This window comes from Schistocerca serialis, chromosome 5, assembly GCF_023864345.2.
Source record: "Schistocerca serialis cubense isolate TAMUIC-IGC-003099 chromosome 5, iqSchSeri2.2, whole genome shotgun sequence".
NCBI lineage: Eukaryota > Metazoa > Arthropoda > Insecta > Orthoptera > Acrididae > Schistocerca > Schistocerca serialis.
Window position 1 is genome coordinate 106,754,938 of NC_064642.1, and position 22,077 is coordinate 106,777,014.

Sequence of the window (22,077 nt, forward strand, 5' to 3'; positions counted from 1 at the left end):
GGGTCACGCCGTCCATAAACAGCCCTTCTCAATCCATCCCAGGCATGTTCGACAGGGTTCATGTCTGGAGAACATGTTGGCCACTCTAGTCGAGCGATGTCGTTATTCTCAAAGAAATCATTCACAAGATATGCACGATGGTGGCGTGAATTGTCGTCCATGAAGACGAATGCCTCACCAATATGTCGCCAAAATGGTTGCTCTATCGGTCGGAGGATGGCATTCAAATATCGCACAGCCGTTACGGCGTCTTCAATGACCACAAGCGGCGCACGTCGGTCCCACATAATGCAACCTCAAAGCAGCAGGGAAACTTCACCAGTCTGCACTTGCTGGACACCGTGTCTAAGGCTTTCAGCCTGACCGGGTTGCCTCCAAACACGTCTCCGACGATTATATGGTTCAAGGCATAAGCGACACTCATCGGTGAAGAGAACGTGATGCCAATCTTGGGCGGTCCATTCGGCATGTTGTTGGGCCAATCTGTACCGCGCTGCATGGTGTCATGGTTGAAAAGATGGACCTCGCCACTGACTTCGGGAGTGAAGTTGCGCATCATATAGCATATTGCGCGTAGTTTGATTCGTAACACGACGGCCTGTGGCTGCACGAAAAACATTATTCAAAATGGTGGAGTTGCTGTCAGGATTCCTCCGAGCCATAATCCGTACGTAGCGGTCATCCACTGCAGCAGTAGCCCTTGGGCGGCCTGAGCGAGGCTTGTCATCCACAGTTCCTGTCTCTCTGTATCTCCTCCGTGTCCGAACAACATCGCTTTGGTTCACTCCGAGACGCCAGGACACTTCCCTTGTTGAGAGCCCTCCCTGGCATAAAGTAACCACGTGGACGCGATCGAACCGCGATATTGACCGTCTAGGCATGGTTGAACTACAGACAACACGAGTCGTGCACCTCCTTCCTGATGGAATGACTCAGACTGATCGGCTGTCGGACCCCCTCCGTCTAATAGGCGCTGCTGATGCATGGTTGTTTACATTTTTGGGCGGGTGTTGTGACATCTCTGAAGAGTCAAAGGGACTGTGTCTGTGATACAATATCCACAATCAACGTCTATCTTCAGGAGTTCTGGGAACCGGGGTGATGGAAAACTTTTTGATGTGTGTGCAATATATCAAATAAAAAATTCTTCGGCATCCGAATTTATTCCCTAAAATTGTCAATACACGCATTTGCATAGGAATTCAGTTTCTACTCTTTACAGAATTTAATATGTGGTGCTTATTTGTAGCAAATATTGCGAAAATTACTAAGCCTCTTGGAACGCATCGCAATGAACGGAAGAAAAATGGCGGCAACTGTTGGATCGGTGAGGCTGCGAGAAGTGTGAAACACAAGACAGCTCACACAAAATGCTTCGAACAGGGAAGATATTGGGCTACCGAACTACGGCCTGTCACAACAATTCGTGCGGCTAAGGGAAATAACGGAAAAAAATTTTCATGAACTTTGCAATACAAATGTTTTGTTGTAAACATATACGATTTGCAGGAGCAAATATATCATTGTGATGGATGAACTTAAATATTTGGCAAAGAATTTCAGTTATTAGTCGAATAGAAGAAAGTGCGCAACGTAAATCACTAGCTATATTCAGTTTGCTTCTGTACATCCTTTTCATTTCTACAACTGCCGAAAACGGCCTTTCGCCAGAATAAGTGCCTGGAAGTGGAAAAAACGGCTGCAGTGCTTGCTTTGCACTGCTGGGGTAAAGTTTCGTATATTTTCCCCAAAATAAGGACTTATCCACTTCTCAAAGTCACATTTGGCCGCATAGTCGTTTTTAATTTCCTAAGCTTGTTCTTGCAGTGTTTCCAACACCACATATGTGTCAACGTTAAGAGGATCTTTTGCCAATTTGTAAATGTTACTATCACACGAGCTAGGGAAGTAGCGTTAGGATTTGTCAGTTAGATGCTGCAAATGATCTGATAGTTTATTCGTAGTATCTATTTGCTTAAAGGCCACCATAAAAAGTCGTTCTTCCACGATGAAAAATAACTTGTGGAAACAGTAATAGTACTTGTTAAAATTTTAAGTTTCCGAAGTTGCAACTTATCATTATATGCTGTGGTGACGCCCCGATGATAAATGGTGTTCGAATCGCCACTTCGAAAATTCAAGTTCACTAAGTTCAATGAATCGTAAATATCTGACAGATAAACAAATACAACGTCAACACTTGGCTTTCGTAGTTCCACACACAGTTCAGTTTGATTCTGAATTCCCAAAAACTGAATCACTTCATCTATAAGTTCAAAAAATCTAGCTAACATATTTCCTTTCGAGAGCCAGCGTACTTTCGTTTGAAATAGCAACTTCTTTGCGTTCTGTTCCCAAATCTTTATAAATGGCTGAAAAAAGACGAGTATTTAACACACCCTTTTTAACATGATTCACAATTTTCATGCATAAATTTTAAACGTCGTTGCGTTCGTTCAGAGATGTCTTAACAGCCAAGGCTTGACGGTGTATTTCAACAATGGAATTCTTTTCTCTGACCATCTACACGAATTCTGAGCGAGATCCAAGCACTGACGGGGCGCCATCTGTGCATACGCCGATCAGCTTCAGCCGCGACAGTTCATATTTGCAAAAGAATTCATATATCGCTGTCAGTATATGAATTGCTTTCTAAGAAGTCATTAGCTCTGTAGAAAATAGTACCACTTTTTAATTTTTCGTTTTGTATGTATCGAACGATCAAGAACTGCTGACAACAATTTGCTCATCTTCAATCTCATATAACTGATTCTTTCACGGCCTGCACTACCTGATTTGTTACGTCATCAGCCGTATCATTAATCCGACCTTTAATAGTGTTGTAAAAAGCGGCTTTGGTGGAAGTTGTTGTTTGTTTCATGGTCCAGGAACAATATAAGCTGCTTCCAACAAACAGGGTTTGACACGTGTTTTTCCGACATTAAAACTTTTCTAAACATTTGCAATGAGTAGCGATAGCTCATGGGAACCTAGGATCGCTTTTTGAGAAGACTGAGTAATGGATCCAGTATGCGTACTATCCAACTTCATACGTTTCAAAGTCGCACATTTTGCAGCAAATAACTCCATCGGTTTACGTTTCAAAGAGCTCTGTTTCGTGTACGGATGTCGTTTTAAAACCAAGTATCACAAATATCAACTGGTTTCACTCATGAAGCATCTACACGGATGCTATTCAAATATATATATATATATATATATATATATATATATATATATATATATATATATAATACAGGAAATGTTAATAGTTCTTTTTCAAAGAAGTGTAAAATATACATGAATACTGACACGGTTAAAACGGTTTAAGCCACCACATTTGTGATTACTTACATAAAATGTAGAGCATGTCATGAATATACGATACGGGACTTCCCAAAGCAAACATACAAAGTGTACTCAGAGCGGTACTGATGAGAAAATCAGGACTAAAGGTATTACATTGCACAATACATTGAGGCGTTAATCAAATACCATTAAAAAGTGTTTTCGTCGTATAGTGTAAAATTGTCTCTATGACATAGAATAACATCGACGTTACAGTACGAGGTAGAAACATTATAAAACCCTAATGATAGACAGTATCATATTCATTGCTTACACTTGATGTAATGTATATACACAATGTCAATGACATCATAAAAGTAACGGAAATCGCATCTGTAAACATTAAAACAAGCTAAAATACAGTGTTCAGAATTGGGTGGAATGTCACTCAGCATTCATATGCATCTAAGTCATAGTAGTGAATAATTACTGTCTAATATCGACTATATTTAAAGGCAAACTTCGTCAGTAAATATAATTTCGTTCCAGCGCTTTATTAGAGGCCTAGTATGTCAGTAATGGTAGTATCATAAAGAAGGTAGGGAATAAATGGCCACAGCATAACTAACCACATCACCAAATTTGGCTTTAAGGAATATTTACAACACATGTGTATAATAGTGGTAGTGATGAGTAACATACTTTAACCACTGTAAAACCTTATCTCAAAGACGTTAGAGGCTTACAATGATTTTATCTTGGAACTCCTCTATTTGGTCCGTGTCTGCATAGAAACACAGTAATATCAGAAATTGAGTCCGCCTTGATGCAAAACATCTTATTATTCGTTTATTTCTTTATTATCCCAAACTAGTTCCGGCGACAAGCAACAGCAAGATCAGAAACAAGGTGCGAAAGTTTTATTTTTCTAAGTATAAAAGCAGCCACATACCATCCAACGAACATGACACGATGTGCGCTAAGTAAAAAACGGCAACAGAGAAAAAAAAAGAGGAAAAAAGAGCACAGAAAATATGTCGCAAACAGCGCCAATAATTGCTTAAAACATGCTGTAACATACAATAAATAAGAATAAAAAAAACCAATGATGATGGTGATATTTGTCGCCGAAACTTGTTTTAGATAATAAAGAAATAAACGAATAAAAAGGTGTTTTGCATCAAGGCGGACTAAATTACTGTTATTACTGATTAGATGCATAGTCAATAAGTATATATTTCGAGAGGCATGTAGAAAAAATCTTCACATAATCAAGACAGGTGACTGCAAAAAAAAAAAAAAAATTTGCGTATGTACAGACTTAGAAACATTAAATGGAATGTAGACCTCTGCCTAAAGATGACTTATCTAATATATGAATGCTTGATGGTGATGTACATAATAGCATTTGAAAATAAACAGTTTTAAGTAAAAAGGAATATATGACCTTTTGCTCATTAAAATAAGAACTAAATTTGAGAGTGAGAACATACTACAGGCAAAGGCAACTTATTGACCAGAGATCCATGTTAGATACGACGGTGGTTTGAAAAGTTCTCGGAATCACCACGAGAGGTCAGCGTTAGCGCAATGAGTTGTTCACGTGATATTCACTGCACTGTTGCCTGTGAACATGTGCCACGTCAGTGCTTCTGGAAGAGAGTTGTGGTGCTGACGTGGCTCTGTTGTTGTTCCTGCGTAGTGATTTGCGAAGATGGAAAAAAATCGAGATTCGAGCAGTAAGTACTTCGTAAAGAAAGATATAAAGCACAGGACATTCATGTCGATTTCTAGAATACACAGGGGACTCTGCTCCTTCATGTTCAACTGTTGCCGACAAATGAATTTATATTTGGTCGGGAGAGCTAAGATGATGTGTTTTAGACAGGTACGTCCCGAGTAAAACTGTGAGGGACGGGAAAAACCCACCGTGGTTCAACAACAAAGTTAGGAAAGTACTGCGAAAGCCAAGAGAGCTTCACTGCAGGTTTAAACGCAGCCAAAACCTCTCAGCCAAACAGAAGCTAAACGATGTCAAAGTTAGCGTAAGGAGGGCTATGCGTGAAGTGTTCAGTGAAGTCGAAAGTGAAATTCTATGTACCAACTTAACAGAAAATCCTAGAAAGTTCTGGTCTTACGTTAAATCAGTAAGTGGCTCGAAACAGCATATCCAGACACTCTGGGATGACGATGGCATTGAAACAGAGGATGACACGCGTAAAGCTGAAATACCAAACACCTTTTTCAAAAGGTGTTTCACAGAGGTAGACCGCAGTTCAGTTCCTTCTCTAAATCCTCTCACAAACGAAAATATGGCTGACATCGAAATAAGTGTCCAAGGAATAGAAAAGCAACAGGAATCACTCAACTGAGGAATGTCCACTGGACCTGACGGGATACCAATTCGATTCTACACAGAGTACGCGAAAGAACTTGCCCCCCTTCTAACAGCTGCGTACCGCAAAGCTCTAGAGAACCGGAAGGTTCCAAATGATTGGAAAAGAGCACAGATAGTCCCAGTCTACAGGAAAGGTCGTCAAGCAGATGCCCAAAACTGTAAACCTATATCTCTGACGTCGATCTGTTGTAGAATTTTAGAACATGTTTTTTGCTCGTGTACCGTGTCGTTTCTGGAAACCCAGAATCTACTCTGTAGGAATCAACATGGATTCCGAAAACAGCGATCGTGTGAGACCCAACTCGCTTTATTTGTTCATGAGACCCAGAACATATTAGATACAGGCTTCCAGGTAGATGCCATTTTCCTTGACTTCCGGAAGGCGTTCGGTACAGTTCCACACTATCGCCTGATAAACAAAGCTGTGTGGCTGGATTGAAGAGTTTTTAGTAAACAGACCACAGCATGTTGTTCTCAATGGAGAGACGTCTACAACCGTCAAAGTAACCTCTGGCGTGCCACAGGGGAGTGTTATGGGACCATTGCTTTTCACAATATATATAAATAACCTGGTAGATATTGTCGGAAGTTCCACGCGGCTTTTCGCGGATGATGCTGTGGTATACAGAACAGTTGGAGCATTAGAAAATTGTAGCGAAATACAGGAAGATCTGCAGCGGATAGGCACTTCGTGCAGGGAGTGGCAACTGACCCTTAACATAGACAAATGTAATGTATTGGGAATACATAGAAAGAAGGATCCTTTATTGTATGATTATATGATAGCGGAACAAACACTAGTAGCAGTTACCTTTCTAAAATATCTGGGAGTATGTGTGCGGAACGATTTGAAGTGGAATGATCATATAAAATTAATTGTTGGTAAGGCGGGTACCAGGTTGAGATTCATTGGGAGAGTCCTTAGACATTGTAGTCCATCAAGAAAGGAGGAGGCTTACAAAACACTCGTTCGACCTATACTTGAGTATTGCTCATCAGTGTGGGATCCGTACTAGATCGGTTTGACGGAGGAGATAGAGAAGATCCAAAGAAGCGTTTTGTCACTGGGTTATGTGGTTAGCGTGATAGCGTTACGGAGATGTTTAACAAACTCAAGTGGCAGACTCTGCAAGAGAGGCGCTCTACATCGCGGTGTAGCTTGCTGTCCAGGTTTCGAGAGGGTGCGTTTCTGGATGAGGTATCGAATATATTGCTTCCCCCTACTTATACCTCCCGAGGAGATCACGAAAGTAAAATTAGAGAGATTCGAGCGCGCACGGAGGCTTTCCTGCAGTCGTTCTTCCCGCGAACCATACGCGACTGGAACAGGAAAGAGAGGTAATGACAGTGTCACGTAAAGTGCCCTCCGCCACACACCGTTGGGTGGCTTGCGGAGTATAAATATAGATGTAGATGTAGATCCGTGCAGTGGTCGGCCAAAATACGTCACTACTCCAGAAATCATTGCAAAAGTGCACAAAAGGGTCTGAGGGATCCCCGATTGAAAGTGAATGAAATTGCTCACACTTACCAGATGTCATCTGAAAGGGTATATCACATTTTAACTGAAGAATTAGAAATAAAAAATTGACTAGAAGATGGGTGCCGCGGCGCTGAATCAAAACACATGTGCCATCGCCATGGCATAATTATTCGAGATAAGGTCTGCATTGTAGCCACACCCCCATTATTCATCTGAATGGCCCAGTCAGACTTCCATATCTTCCCAAAACTTAAAATCTTTCTTGGAGGACGAAGATTCACTTCAAACGAAGGATTGATAGCTGGAGTTGACAACCATTTAGCAGGCCTGGAGGAAACGTATTTTCGAGATGGGATCAAGGCACTAAGGCACTAGAACATAGTTCGACCAAGTGCGTTAATCAAAAAGAATACTACATTGAAAAATAAAAAAAACATTTTCAATGATGTGAGTACGTTTTTTCTATTCCGTTCCGAGAACTTTTCAAACCACCGTCGTATAATAAAAGTTAAACGAGAATTACTGAGTGTTTGACACTGAACACGCGAACATTGGTGGAATCAGGTTCAGTATCTGCGAGTGACACAATACTAACGGAATTATCGCAGTGCTGGAACTGCAGTTGAGAAACATATCGCGACAGTAATTTTTCAACGGGAATGGAATCCAAATATTTCACGCGAAACACGTACTCGTCTGCTGCAAAATCAGCGGTGTGGACCTGATCAGAGTTCGTATAAATTGTTTTGCAAGCCAATCGTGGATTTCTAGAGACCTGGGCTGCACATGTAGCATTGTTTTATCGAAAGTAAAGCTCATGTTACCTTGTCGTGGAATACGCGTGGAAACCGTGGTAGCTATAACAGAGCGGCCGAACACAAAAAAACAGTTGAGCGGAGGGGAAGCGCCAAGACTCACTCAGCAGGCAGAATAACACTAACGAGAAAAATTTCACGCAAACGACACTGCGGCAAGTGGGACGAACAAGAACCTTCCCGCTCAGCCGTCGAAGCGGAACCAGTCGGTCAGATACGGATTCCTTGGCTGCTGGTGGCCACACTTGAGTATATATACATGCCTAAGATATTCAAAGTCGATTTTCTCGAAAACGGTTGAGACCTGTGCCAGCGTGGCTGAGAGCTGGCTGAGGATTGTATTTTGAATAGTCTTCACCTACTATGGCTCCGACTGTCTCTAATGGGGCGTCGTTTAAGTCTGCATATGAGCGATTTACTTTAAATTCGTGCATTTACTTGTTGTGAAAATTTATATAAATCTTGGTGTTTTCTAGTATTTTCCACATGGACTGCTAAACCTAACTAACCTAAGGATATCACACACATGCATGCCCGAGGCAGGATTCGAACCGGCGACCGCAGCGGTCGCGCTGTTCCAGACAGGAGCGCCTAGAGCCGCTCGGCTACCTCAGCTGGCTGTATGCTAGGACTGTGGTGAACTTTAAGCTGTGGGAGCTTAATTTGTCTTGTTAAAAGTTCTGGGATTTTACGTGTAGTATGCTGCGCGATACTGCAAGTCATGGTTAGGTAATTTTTGAGACTTAGCTAATATTTTATTCCAGATTATATATTTAATACGTATGTAAAATTCTTGTGCAGTCTAGGCATCAGGTTAATTGTATTTTATCGTGTTTGTGAGCTTGTTTATAATAGTAAAGTTTCAAGGCAGGGAGGTCCAGGTATTTTGGCCGATTGGGTCCATCACAAGCCTAGTGGGTTGGTGCAAGGGTTTGCTAAGCAAAATTTAATATTCATAACGTAGTTCAAATCTGGTCCGTCGGTCTATTCAGGTAACTCGAGTTTTCCCTCTCTTATCTAGTCTAATAAATTTCTGTATCTTAGGTCTGCCTCCCACCCTAGCTGTTAATGTATCTGTTTGCATAGGGCTATCTTTCTTGTGTTAATCATCCACACTAGGGTGACTGAGAGGGTTCCACTGGCTAGTCTACACTTCTGTCTTCCAGATGGGGCACCTAGAAATCGGGTGACACAACTTGCTGTCGTAATCATTCTAGAGGGACTCCGTGTGTACATTATGCCTGTTGCAGCTAGCACATAGCTAATTAGCGAAGTTAAGTTGTTGTTCACTGTGGCTGGAAACTGACCTTGGGACTTTAATATTTCATGTAACAACAGAAACATGTTTTTCATTTTCCAAGGAGTCGCTTGCTATACTGCTTGATGCTCTTGCATCTTATCTGTCACTGTACTGATTAATAGATTTATGGGCCTAGTCTTCCTTTAACTATGCACTTTTTAGACTCTCATTTCCCCAAGCCAACAATAATCATAATATGTTAATTCTTCTTCTAATTTTAATGCAGTTAATTTCCTTAAAGCGTGCAATTTTTTATTCAGGTACCTGTGCTTAAGGGGCTGGTTCTGCATCTTAAATGAATTTTAATTGTTTAATGTAAAATAATTAATACTCAATGTTCAGTGCTATTCTGGGCATTAGTCAAACTGTGAATCTTGATTTTGATGTTATTAATTAGAGTCACGTTAAATGCTCTTGAGGTTGGTGAAGTAAATCCTGTATTAATTGATGGTTTAAGTAACTTTCTTTTAACTAATTAATTTTTTTTATAAAATTGTGGTTTCTCAGAATGTTTATGATAAATGTATATTTGTATTTGAAATTAAATGGTGAATACTGGAGAACAACTTGTTGTCAGGTCTTTTCAAGTGAGTGTCTCCTTGAAATTCCTTGGGCTGTAACTACCCCAACTCATTCTTGAATCTTCATGTATCAAATTAAGGGAATCTAACATGGTGATGAAGTGTTCTTGATTTGTCTGTGCATTTTGAATAGTTTGGCTCTTCTGGCCAGACGAAACTTTGGTTCTAATACTTGCAAAACGTTGGGAAGTGGGTTCATTCCAATACGTGGTCTTGTTGAAACAATTTTCGAAATGTTTTCGAAGACATCATTGCCTACAGTGAAATCGTTCTCGGATGAGCGTCTCCTTGCAGAGTCTTTCTTGTATACAACCTGTCAAGTATTTTGACAAGAACGCCTTCTCAAATTCCCCGTAAGTTTGGTAGTTCAAGCCATTTCAGTTATATAAAAGGCACCTTCTTCCTGAATGAACCCTGCAGTGCAGTGTTTTCAGTCTTTTTTTACAAGTAAAAATATTCTGGCAACCCCTAGAACCCTAGTAAAAATGTGTCAGCGATTTTAACGGCAACGTATTTATCGTTAATACAGCTGATTTATTATAAAACGACCTACATTATGCTCTTTTCATAATTAATGTTAAACAAGGAATTACATAACTTTAATAAAAAATAAATGCCATTTTCCATAGGCCTATGTTTTTGTATTACAGATCCCCTAGTTTTGTGATATGTAGCTGGATGGTTAATTCATTTACTTTCATTCACATTCAAAAGAAGACGACATTTCTTTTTCATTACTTGCGAGAATATGTAGTACGTATTTTTACAAATGATGGTACTAGTTATTTGTAATATATTTTTCAACTCTTTTATAAAGCACTATAAGGAAGCTGTGGTTCCCTTCATGGCAATCACCACAATTAACTCCGCGAAAGAAATTAAATATTAACCACGTGACCAGCAACGACGATTTTGTGGGAATCCCGATGAATCCACAGAACTAGGAAAATAGAAACGACGTCAACATGCAGAGTGTGAATTAAAATGTCAGCTGAGCTCTGGCATCCTGGATCCGCTCGTTAGAAACTGCTGTACCTCGTCCTATAAAATAAATAAATAAATAAATAAATAAAATAAAATATTGATTATTATTTATGTATTATAGTGATTGGTTGTAATTAATATTTGCTTATCTGGAACGTGGACGTTTAATTATTTGGTATCAGACGCTTGACAATGGCTTTTTCGTAAATGCAATGTTATTCGAAGTTGACCGTGAAATGTGATTCAAATAATTGGACTTCGTATTTAAATCGTTTCCAAAGACTGCTGCGGTAGGTGCGGACTCAAAATCTAAATCTCGATATTAGAATAATTTGCCAGCCATGTCAATACGTCGTACAGAGGTGACTGTCTACTAAACATAAAAAGTTTACACAGTTAGTTAAATCAGATATATTCAACGAATAAGCCTACAGTTAAATAATTCTACTTACTTTCATAAATATAAATTCTTTACAGAATCGAGTGCCTAGTAAGATTGCAACTCGCAGTGTTCTTATATAACATCAAATATGGCGGTGTGCCAGTTAATAAAATATACGTGCTTCCAGCCTCAGCTATTCTACCAGACCTACTTCTTCTTAATGAAACATAAGAGTGTCATAATTGTATTTTGTTTTATCAGCGGCATAGCGCTGTAGTTCTGCGCCATAGGCTTTACTTATTTTTCAGAGATTAATTATTTAATTAAGATTTCGCGTTTCCGAGGAAACTCACGCACGGCATGCAGATGTGCCATAATAGTTCCTCGTCTCACTGCTGTCAATCCTAGCGATCTATTGTTTGGTTCGAATCTTGTTACTGAAATGCATTCTAGTAACCGCGGTGCCAAATCTTGCACGTTAACTGCGTGCGTATATTTGCAGCCATTCCGTATCACATTTGAATTTGGGCGTCTTTTAAATGCACTTTCATAATTTTTTCTCGTTCTGTGTGATATTTTTATCGTAGCAGATGATTGGCACGTAAACTAAGTTGTCAGTAATATACAAGACGCTGCCACTGCACCGTTGTTCCAGCCGGGAAGTTGATGTGGTCCCTTCTTTCCCCTGAAAACCTCTCAGAGGTAAATACTATCTGTACAAGACTTAGTGACCCTAGTTCCATTCCGCAGAAGGGGGAAGAGATCGATAGACATCGTGTTGCTTCTCACTGCTGCAAGTGTTTGCTTATTTGAACTCTTCAACAGGTTTAAATTAAATTCGCATTCATTATTATAAATAAGTACCAGATCTGAACAGGAGCGAATTTGCAAGGTGCTTCCACAAAACCTTGTCACTTCCGCGTGACATTTATACCATAGCAGATGATCGTAATGAAACACACGTTACCAGCCACGCTGCAACTGCTTTCTCCTGCGACCGTGACCCCATGAGCAAGGTTTCGTGACCCACGGGGGATCGCGACCCACAGGTTGAAAAACACTGCTGTAGTGAACCGCATTATTTGTTGATCTGTCTATGATCTCGTGAAACTCTTTTAAGAGAATGAATGAACATGATTTCATGTCAGGTGTGAAAAGCTGAAAGTGCCTCAGTGTCAATAAGCTTCGTTAAGATGCTACTGTACAAAACATAGCAGTTCTGAATGTAGCCCCTTCATTTATTTGTGTATCTTTCACTGAAATCCCCTGTGAAAATCCTGCGAAAAACTTTCCCCCCGTGGATCAAACTTTTTCTTTAACCTCTTAACAGCTGTGAGCGTTTATAAACTAACTGCTACGCCGTTCTCCAGGTGCTGTGGAAGTGGCTACGCACGCCGCTTGGGTCTTCCTACAGTGCTGTGGACTTCTGTATGCGTTCTCAGCTGCTGACCTGCCACTGCTGCGGACGACTTACTTCCATATCTCAGTGAATAAAAGAGTTTCATGTTTTTATCGTAAAAATACGTAGTCCTCACATTTATAAGATAAGACGTTTGTCATGACCACGTACAAGGATGTGAAGACGCGTCACCTGTGACTGTTCATTAGATAGATAACCCAAGACCTCGAGAACGATATCAGATACCGTTCTGCCATCAGTTTTAAATACACTACTGGCCATTAAAATTGCTACACCACGAAGATGATGTGCTACAGACGCGAAATTTAACGGAAAGTATGGAGATACTGTGATATGCAAATTATTAGCTTTTCAGAGCATTCACACAAGGTTGGCGCCGGTAGCGACACCTACAACGTGCTGACATGAGGAAAGTATCAACCGATTTCTCATACACAAACATCAGTTGATCGCCGTTGCTTGGTGGAACGTTTTTGTGATGCCACGTGTAAGAAGGAGAAATGCGTACCATCACGTTTCCGACTTTGATAAAGGTCGGATTGTAGCCAATCGTGATTGCTGTTTATGGTATTGCGACATTGCTCCTCGCGTTGATCGAGATCCAATGACTGTTAGCACAATATGGAATCGGTGGGTTCAGGAGGATAATACGGAACGCCGTGCTGGATGAGAACGGCCTCGTATCACTAGCAGTCGAGATGACAACCATCTTATCCGCATGGCTGTAACGGATCGTGCAGCCACGTCTCGATTCCTGAGTCAACAGATGGGGACGTTTTCAAGACAACAACCATCTGTACGAACAGTTCGACGACGTTTGCAGCAACATGGACTATCAGCTCGAAGACCATGGCTGAGGTTACCCTTGACACTGCATCACAGACAGACGCGCCTCAGCGATGAACCCGGGTGCACTAATGGCAAAACGACATTTTTTCAGATGAATCCAGGTTCTGTTGGCAGCAATATCATGGTCGCATCCGTGCTTGGCGACATCGCGGTGAACGCACATTGGAAGCATACATTCGTCATCGCCATATTGGCGTATCGCCAGACGTGATGGTTTGGGGTGCAACTGGTTACACGCCTCGGTCTCCTCTTGTTCGCACTGACGGCACTTTGAACAGTGGACGTTACATTGCAGATGTGTTACGACCCGTGGCTCCACCCTTCATTCGATCCCAGCGAAACCCTACATTTCAGCAGGTTAATGCACGACTGCATGTTGTAGGTCCTGTACCGGCCTTTATGGATACAGAAAATGTTCTACTGCTGCCCTGGCCAGCACATTCTCCCGATCTCTCACCAATTGAAAACGTCTGGTCAATGGTGGCCGAGCAACTGGCTCGTCACAATACGCCAGTCACTACTCTTGATGAAATGTGGTATCGTGTTGAAGCTGCATGAGCAGCTGTACCTGTACATGCCATCCAACCTCTGTTTGACTGAATGCCCAGGCGTATCAAGACCGTTATTACAGCCAGAGGTGGTTATTCTGGGTAATGTAATCACATGTCAGTTATAGTATAATATATTTGTCCAATGAATACCCGTTTATCATCTGCATTTTTTTCTTGGTGCAGCAAATTTAATGGCCAGTAGTGTATAATATCAAAGTCTTATAGAACATTTCATTGACTAAAATACGCGATCCAATATCAACCACACGGAAAGTTTATGCAATGCGTTTTTACCTCTGCAGACTCTCAAAAATCTCGCTCAATATTTTACTGAAATTGCTGTAGCGCAGTAGATGTGACGGATGACAGGAGGAAATTCAGTTCTTTATCGAGTGAAGATATCAAACCGTATAAAGTGCATAAATCAAATTTTTCAGCTACTACTTCTCGAAAAATCTGATGATACGTGTATCAGTAAGGGCCTCTCAGCGCAGGTTGCAGCCTTTGGTGGGCAGTGCAATCGTAACAAAAGCTGCCCTCAGCACAGAACGCAGAAAGGACATCTGCAGCAGCGATAGGGTTAATTTAATTTCTTGTTCAGCTTATGACTTGTGTCCCCCTGCTTTCATCTTATGAACAGAATCTTTTATTAGAGTTTAATAAACAGACGGTTGTCTTATGCGTCGGGAAGGCCCTGACACACAGTTTTAAGTTCCGTAATTTCGGGTGTTGTAGCCTGTTGCGATGACAAATTTGTCAGTTTAGATGACATAGTGTTTCATTTGGACAACATTTCATTATGCTTGGATGGCATTTCATTTAGCTTAAATGACTTTGTATCTTGTTTTGACATTTAATTATACATAGTCGACATTACATTATGCTTAGTCGACATTTCATTTAGCTTGGACGGCATTACATCGTGTTTTGATAACGGTATACTGTGCTAAGTAATGATAAATGTTCGTAATTCATCTTCATCATCGCCTCTAATGTATGCGTCTTGAGTGGAGTTGGTTTGTGGAATAATTTCCTCGTTCCCAGTTTGCGACTCGCTTTTGTGAGCTCAATCATCAATGTTTGCAACAGCCGCACCAGGAATTCGCTATCTTCTGTGTCTGATTCTCCTTCAGGGGAGTCCAATCCGCGGCACGCGTGCTGTGTGCCGTCCGAAGCAAGTATCCATGGGGCTCAGTACGTGACCATCTATCGCAAGACAGATAAAAAAGATTCCATAAGATTCCACTTACATAAAGTTAAGATAAATTGAATATTATCGATTTGAAACTCCCACCACACTATTCCAGTCTCTCATTGGTCCTGGTCTGCCCAGTTTTTTTCAGCGGCTATTGTTAGTCTTAAGTGTATTACGTGCGGCCCAGGTAAGCTAAAAAACTGAACACCCTCTTCCACTTCATCACATGTTTCGGATTCCATTTTCTATTTCCCCATATATACTAAAACATTGATTGATGAAAGGAGAAAATATAAAAATGCAGTAAATGAAGCAGGCAAAAAGGAATACAAACGTCTCAAAAATGAGATCGACAAGAAGTGCAAAATTGCTAAGCAGTGATGCCTAGAGGACAAATATAAGGAGGTAGAGGTATATATCATTAAGGGTAAGATAGATACTGACTACAGGAAACTTAAATAGACCTTTTGAGAAAAGAGAACCACTAGTATGATTATCAAGATCTCAGAGGGAAACCTAGTTCTAAGCAAAGAAGGGAAAGCAGAAAGGTGGACGGAGTATATAGAGGATCTATACAAGGGCGATGTACTTGAGGACAATATTATGGAAATGGAAGAGCATGTAGATGAAGATGAAATAGGAGATATACTTCGTGAAGAGTTTGACAGAGCACCAGAGCACTGAAAGGACCCGGGAGTAGACAGCATTCCATTAGAACTACTCATAACCTTGGGAGAGCCAGCCCTGACAAAACTCTACCATCTGGCGAGAAAGATGCGTAAGACAGGCGAAATACACTCAGGCTTCAAGAAAAATATAATAATTCCAATCCCAAAGAAAGCAGGTGTTGACAGATGTGAAAATTACCGAACCATCAGTTTAATAATTCACGGCTGCAAAATACTAACACGAATTCTTTACAGACGAATCTAAAAACTGGTAGGAGCCGACCTCGGGGAAGATCAGTTTGGATTCCCTAGAAGTGTTGGAACACGTGACGCAATACTGACCCTACTACCTATCTTAGAGGCAATACTGACCCTACGACCTATCTTAGAAGGCAGACTAAGGAAAGGCAAACCTACGTTACTAGCATTTGTAGACTTAGAGAAAGCTTTTGATATTGTTGACTGGAATACTCTCTTTCAAATTCTGGAGGTGGCAGGCTTAAAATACAGGGAGCGAAAGACTATTTACAAATTGTAGAGAAACCAGATGGCAGTTATAAGAGTCGAGGGGCATGAAAGGGAAGCAGTGGTTGGGAAGGGAGTGAGACAGGGATGTAGCCTATCCCCGATGTTATTCAATCTGTACATTTGGCAAGCAGTAACGGAAACAAAAGAAAAATTCGGAGTAGGAATTGAAATCCGTGGAGGAGAAATAAAAAGTTTGAGGTTTGCCGATGACACTATAAATCTGTCAGAGACATAAAAGGACCTGGAAGAGCAGTTGAACGGAATGGACAGTGTCTTGAAAGGAGAATATAAGATGAACATCAACAAAAGCAAAACGAAGATAATGGAATGTAGTCGCATTAAATCAGGTGATGCTGAGGAATTAGATTAGGAAATGAAACACTTTAAGTAGTAAAGGAGTTTTGCTATTTGGGGAGCAAAATAACTGATGATAGTCGAAGTAGAATGTAAAATGTAGACTGGCAATCGCAAGGAAAGCATTTCTGAATAAGTGAAATTGTGAACATCGAGTATAGATTTAAATGTCAGGAAGTCGTTTCTGAAAGTATTTGTCTGGAGTGTAGCCACGTATGGAAGTGAAACATGGACGACAAATAGTTTAGACAAGAAAATAATAGAAGCTTTCGAAATGTGGTTGTACTGAAGAATGCTGAAGATTAGATGAGTGCACCACATAACGAATGACGAGGTATTGAATAGAACTGGGGAGAAAATACACTTGACTAGTTGAAGGGATCGGTTGGTAGGACATGTTCTGTGGCATCCAAGAAGCACCAGTCTAGTGTTGGAGGAGACCAGGAGTTGAATAAACTAAGGGGATTCAGAAGGATGTAGATAGCCATAGGTACTGGAAGATGAAGAAGTTTGCAGAGGATAGAGTAGCATGGAGAGCTGCATCAAACCAATCTCTGGACAGAAAACCACAACAACAACAACAAAAAGTGGATGAATTTACGCATGTAAATTTACGTATTTTACTTTGATATTAGCAAACAATTGACAATATTATTGAACATGGGCTGAACTGAACATTACTGAATATGATCCAAGAAACGATGTAAGTTTCTGAAACAAATTAGAAGCAATATAGGCCTACCATGCCGAGCGTTTACAAAGCAAAGTCAGCCATCTTTAAAATTCAACATCGCGATTACTAAATTTAATTTATAAAATAGGATAATTAAGTTTTGTAGAAAGTTTGGGCCGTGAATGATGAATTAGACTAAAAAGAGACTCATTACACACGGACAAAGGAGAGTAAATGACGTTGTCCTTCCCTTATATATCTTGTCTCAATTAAAAGCAATTTCTCAGAAAAGTTATTTTTCTTATTTGTGTTACAAATTTTCGTCCATCCTTTTGTTAACTGTTCGTCCTTCAATATTGCATCTTCACAGAGTCTTTTTCCTCAACAGTTAGTTGTCACCATTCTTCATGGAACAGGCACCAAGTTCTGTAACGATGCAGTGACAATAAAGTTTCATATACAGATTATTAATCAGATAATGGTCCTGCATACTGCTCGCTAACGTGATGATACCTCCTTCTTATTAGTGTCGGCCTTATGCTGATTCTCAAGCGAGAATATAAGACGTTAATGAAGGAAAATTTCATCACGTTAGCGACAGCAAGAGAATGGCAATAACATGTTTAATGTAGACTTAAGATTTTATGAGTTGAATATTATTAAATTATCCTACTACGTGATTGATTTTGTTCTGATAAGATGGATTTTTTTAGTAAGTTGTCGAAGCATCAGGCTCAAAAGTCATCGTTAGGAAATGCCAGGCTTGATGAGACAAAAGTGTGTTACTGTTAAAATTCGATGCAAAGATGCGGTTTTTACACTAATAATAATGATGATAGGGGCTTGTTAAGGGGACCACACCCTGCCTATCTAACCCATGTTAATTTAGGCGAGTATTCGACCCATTTCTGAAAAAAAAGTATTTGATGCAGGAACTTAATATTTTCCCTGTATGTTACATGAAGCTAACAGAGTCAACTGTACTAAAATCTACTTTATCCATTTCGTAGTTTTTAAGAAATACTTTTTTAAATTTATTAACAAAAAGTATTAAGTTTCTTCTGCAGAAAATATTGTTTCTGAACTTCCTAAGGGGGTATATTAATGAATGTAGTTCCAGAGGTGGCTTTCTACGTTGTGCAGAGTCCATGAAAATTTCATTCATCTATCTATGATAGTTTCTAATACATATGTACTGAAAGTATTAGTTTGCAGGAAATTGACTTTAAAGAAGATACTTTTGAAATTAGTTACTTACAGGTAATTAAAACTATCCTGCTGCATATGATGGCCCTTCTATGGCCTCTAGCAGGTCTTCCAGTTTCTTTTTCACCTTTGTGGATGTTTGTCTTCCTTTCTTGGCCATATTAGACGCAGACCTCTCTGCATCGGCTATCCTCAATTTATCGCAATGTTGCAGCCCAGTGATCATGTTTTCACTAGGATTAATTCCCAGCTTTCTCAGTACCCAACAATTTCCAAATTTACCACAACTGAATTTAATAACAGCATAATGAACTCCTAGTTTCATTGTATGCATGCCTACAAATAAAGTTTTAGGAAGGCGGTTCCAAATTATACTGTTGAAACATTCATTTGGGTTCTGCGTCTGCCCATGCAGACATTTCCTTAGAAGGTCAGGATGAGCCAAGACTCTGAAAATAGGTTTAATTGCTGTAATAACAGCAGCAGGAAGAGAATGCTGGTGAGAATAAGATTCTCCAGTTGCCTGAGCCCTATTGTATTTGCACCACGAATTTTTTCCTGACAGACACAATCCATGACATGGCTTATCATCAGTAGAGGACTTATGGAAGAATATGGTCCAAACACCACTCCTCATTGCCTCCAGATTTTCTTTATTTCTCCTAATTGCCTACCAATAGTATACCTGCAAGTTTCCTATTTCAATTTTAGTTAACCGACCCTGTACGGTCAACAATTTTCCTTCTTCTAATTTTTTTCCTCTCATATCAACAGTCAGTTTTCTCAGCCTTGTTCCCAAAAGTTTTTGAAGATGATCTACACATTCTATTTTGCTAATAATGGCATCTCCATATGGCTTAGAGTTTACCACATTGTTGTATGCCTTACTACCACCATCGCCCAAATATTTGGTGTACCGTATGCCTCTTGTTTCTACGGAGCGATGAAATATTTGTTGTGCTCCATGAACTTCCATACCACCACTTGTTCCTCTAAAACTAGCCACACAGATGTGTTCTTTATGTTCGTTGACTTTACAACATTTGCAATATTTAGACATCATCTCCACATCTAACACTTTACCGGTGTCTACACTCGAGGCAGTCATTACTCCATTCAGAGGAGTGTGTCCTCTTTTCTGCCAACTTCCATCGAGTGCAACTGCAATATTCAAACATCCATCATTTTCTTCCACTGCTTCCCTAGCAGCAAGTTTCATGCTTTCCTCACTAACCTCACATACAGCTTTCTCTAATATTGCAGTCAGTTTGTCAAATTTATTTTGTGCTTGATGTAAGTTCATCAATGAACTAAATGCTCTTCCTTCAGCCATGCCCTTGCCAATGTATCGTAAGGCATAAACTAATCTAGTACTGATTTCATAAGGGCCACTTGCATCTGGTTTTGAGGAACTCATAAATGAAATCACAGCTGAGTATTTAGTGCAAATTAAATTCAAAGCAATTGCTAGGCCTTTTCTCTCACTGGCACTCTCACAAATTCGTTGTAACTCTCTTGAAATGATGAGAGCTTTTTTTGATGATGCACTTGTTGAAGAATTACAATTAGAAACATCGTTGACAGGCGACATAGCCTCTTGTACAGAAAGCTTTCTAAACTTGTTTCCTCCAAATTGTCGTTTCTTGAAAATGCCTTTACGTTTCAAAATGGTTCAAATGGCTCTGAGCACTATGGGACTCAACTGCTGAGGTCATTAGTCCCCTAGAACTTAGAACTAGTTAAACCTAACTAACCTAAAGACATCACACACATCCATGCCCGAGGCAGGATTCGAACCTGCGACCGTAGCGGTCTCGCGGTTCCAGACTGCAGCGCCAGAACCGCGCGGCCACTTCGGCCGGCCCTTTACGTTTCGTCATCTTCAATAAACACAACAAAACACACGTAAACAAGCACTGCAAACGTAAATATAACAACTACTCGCAATCACACTTGAACAAAACTACCGCATGTTTGAAAGCGTGTTGTTTACAAACAGCAGAAACAAAAGAATACCGACCGTTGCATTCCAAGGATAGCCAACACACTCGGGAGTAAAAAAAAAAATCCCTAACGTGCAATGTAGGGGTATAAAGGTCTAAAATATATGCAGAAAAGTGGGTGACAGAAAAGTGGGCGTGGGACATAAACACACGCGGTTGAAAAATGCTCTTTAAATCTTCGAAAAAAAATTTTTTCAGCAAAATCATTTTCAGAGTGTTGTTTTCTCCAACAGTTTACTGAACGTTACTTCTTCTACAATGCAATAGCTGGCTGTACAATAGATGTCCGTCGATTTAGCCGGAGATATGGTTCCTCTCGGCTGGTACCTCGATCGGCGGTGCAGTACAGCGGCGCTTCGGTGATATCTTCTCGGAGACTCTGCTATAGCTGTTGCCATTAGTAGCGACGAAGAGTCATCTTCCTTCGAAACAGACTCAAGTATGCGCTGACAAACAGTGAAGTGGCAAAGATAGTTATGCAGCGGCTAATAAAAGTCGATGAAAAAGTCCGTACAGATGCGAACTACCCAGCAGGACTCATGAATGTGGTGACAATCGAAAAGACTCCAGAGATTTTCCGTCTAATTTATGATGTAAAGGGCCGTTTCACAATACACAGAATAACACCTAAGGAGGCAAAGTATAAATTGTGCAAAGTGAAGAGGGTGCAGACTGGTCCTAAAGGTATCCCATTCTTGGTGACCCATGATGGACGTACCATCAGGTACCCAGACCCTGTTATAAAAGTTAATGACACAGTTCAGCTGGATATTGCTTCAGGAAAAATAATGGACTTCATAAAATTTGACTCAGGAAATCTGTGCATGATCACTGGAGGCCGTAACTTGGTTCGAGTTGGGACTGTTGTGAACAGGGAACGACATCCAGAATCCTTTGACATTGTGCATATAAAGGACGCCAATGGTCACACTTTCGCTACGAGGTTGAATAATGTATTCATCATTGGAAAGGCAACCAAGCCATATGTCTCATTGCCTAGAGGCAAGGGAGTGAAACTGAGTATTGCAGAAGAACGTGATATGAGACTAGCTGCAAAGGCAGCATCTGGATGATGTAATAGTTCTGTGGAAAATTCTGTTTAATTAATAAAAATCCATCAGAAAAGAAAGAGTGGTTTGCCTTCGACCGGCCGGGCCTATATAGTGAGCTGGAGCCAATAGAAACCCGGCGTAGGAATCCGTGGCCAGATATATCGAGGCGACCTCTGCAAGGAAAGGTTCCTATTAATCGACTGGAATCTTCGGCGTGTTTACCTGATGTATGCACCTGTTTGGCTGTTGGTTTGTTTCCCTCATAGCGTGGCTGTTATGCGGTGCTGCCTGTCATTTAGGGGAACCGGATGGCAGACATTACACATAGTCCAGAATGAGATTTTCAC

At 40.5% G+C, this 22,077-nt stretch overlaps 1 protein-coding gene across 1 annotated transcript; it reads left to right on the forward strand.

Moving 5' to 3' along the window:
* Positions 1 to 1,306: 1,306 nt before the first annotated feature.
* Positions 1,307 to 21,797, forward strand: LOC126481772 (40S ribosomal protein S4-like). Its single transcript, XM_050105727.1, has 2 exons — positions 1,307 to 1,327; positions 21,083 to 21,797. The coding sequence occupies exons 1-2, from the start codon at positions 1,307 to 1,309 to the stop codon at positions 21,749 to 21,751; spliced, it is 690 nt and encodes a 229-aa protein (XP_049961684.1). The 3' UTR covers positions 21,752 to 21,797.
* Positions 21,798 to 22,077: the final 280 nt, after the last annotated feature.

Bases quoted from the DNA above. Each gene is read 5' to 3' on its own strand.
- LOC126481772 (XM_050105727.1), top strand. From the start codon at position 1,307: ATGGCGGCAACTGTTGGATCG. The intron at 1,328-21,082 runs GTGAGGCTGCGA...TGCCATTAGTAG, and splicing joins TGGCGGCAACTGTTGGATCG to CGACGAAGAGTCATCTTCCT.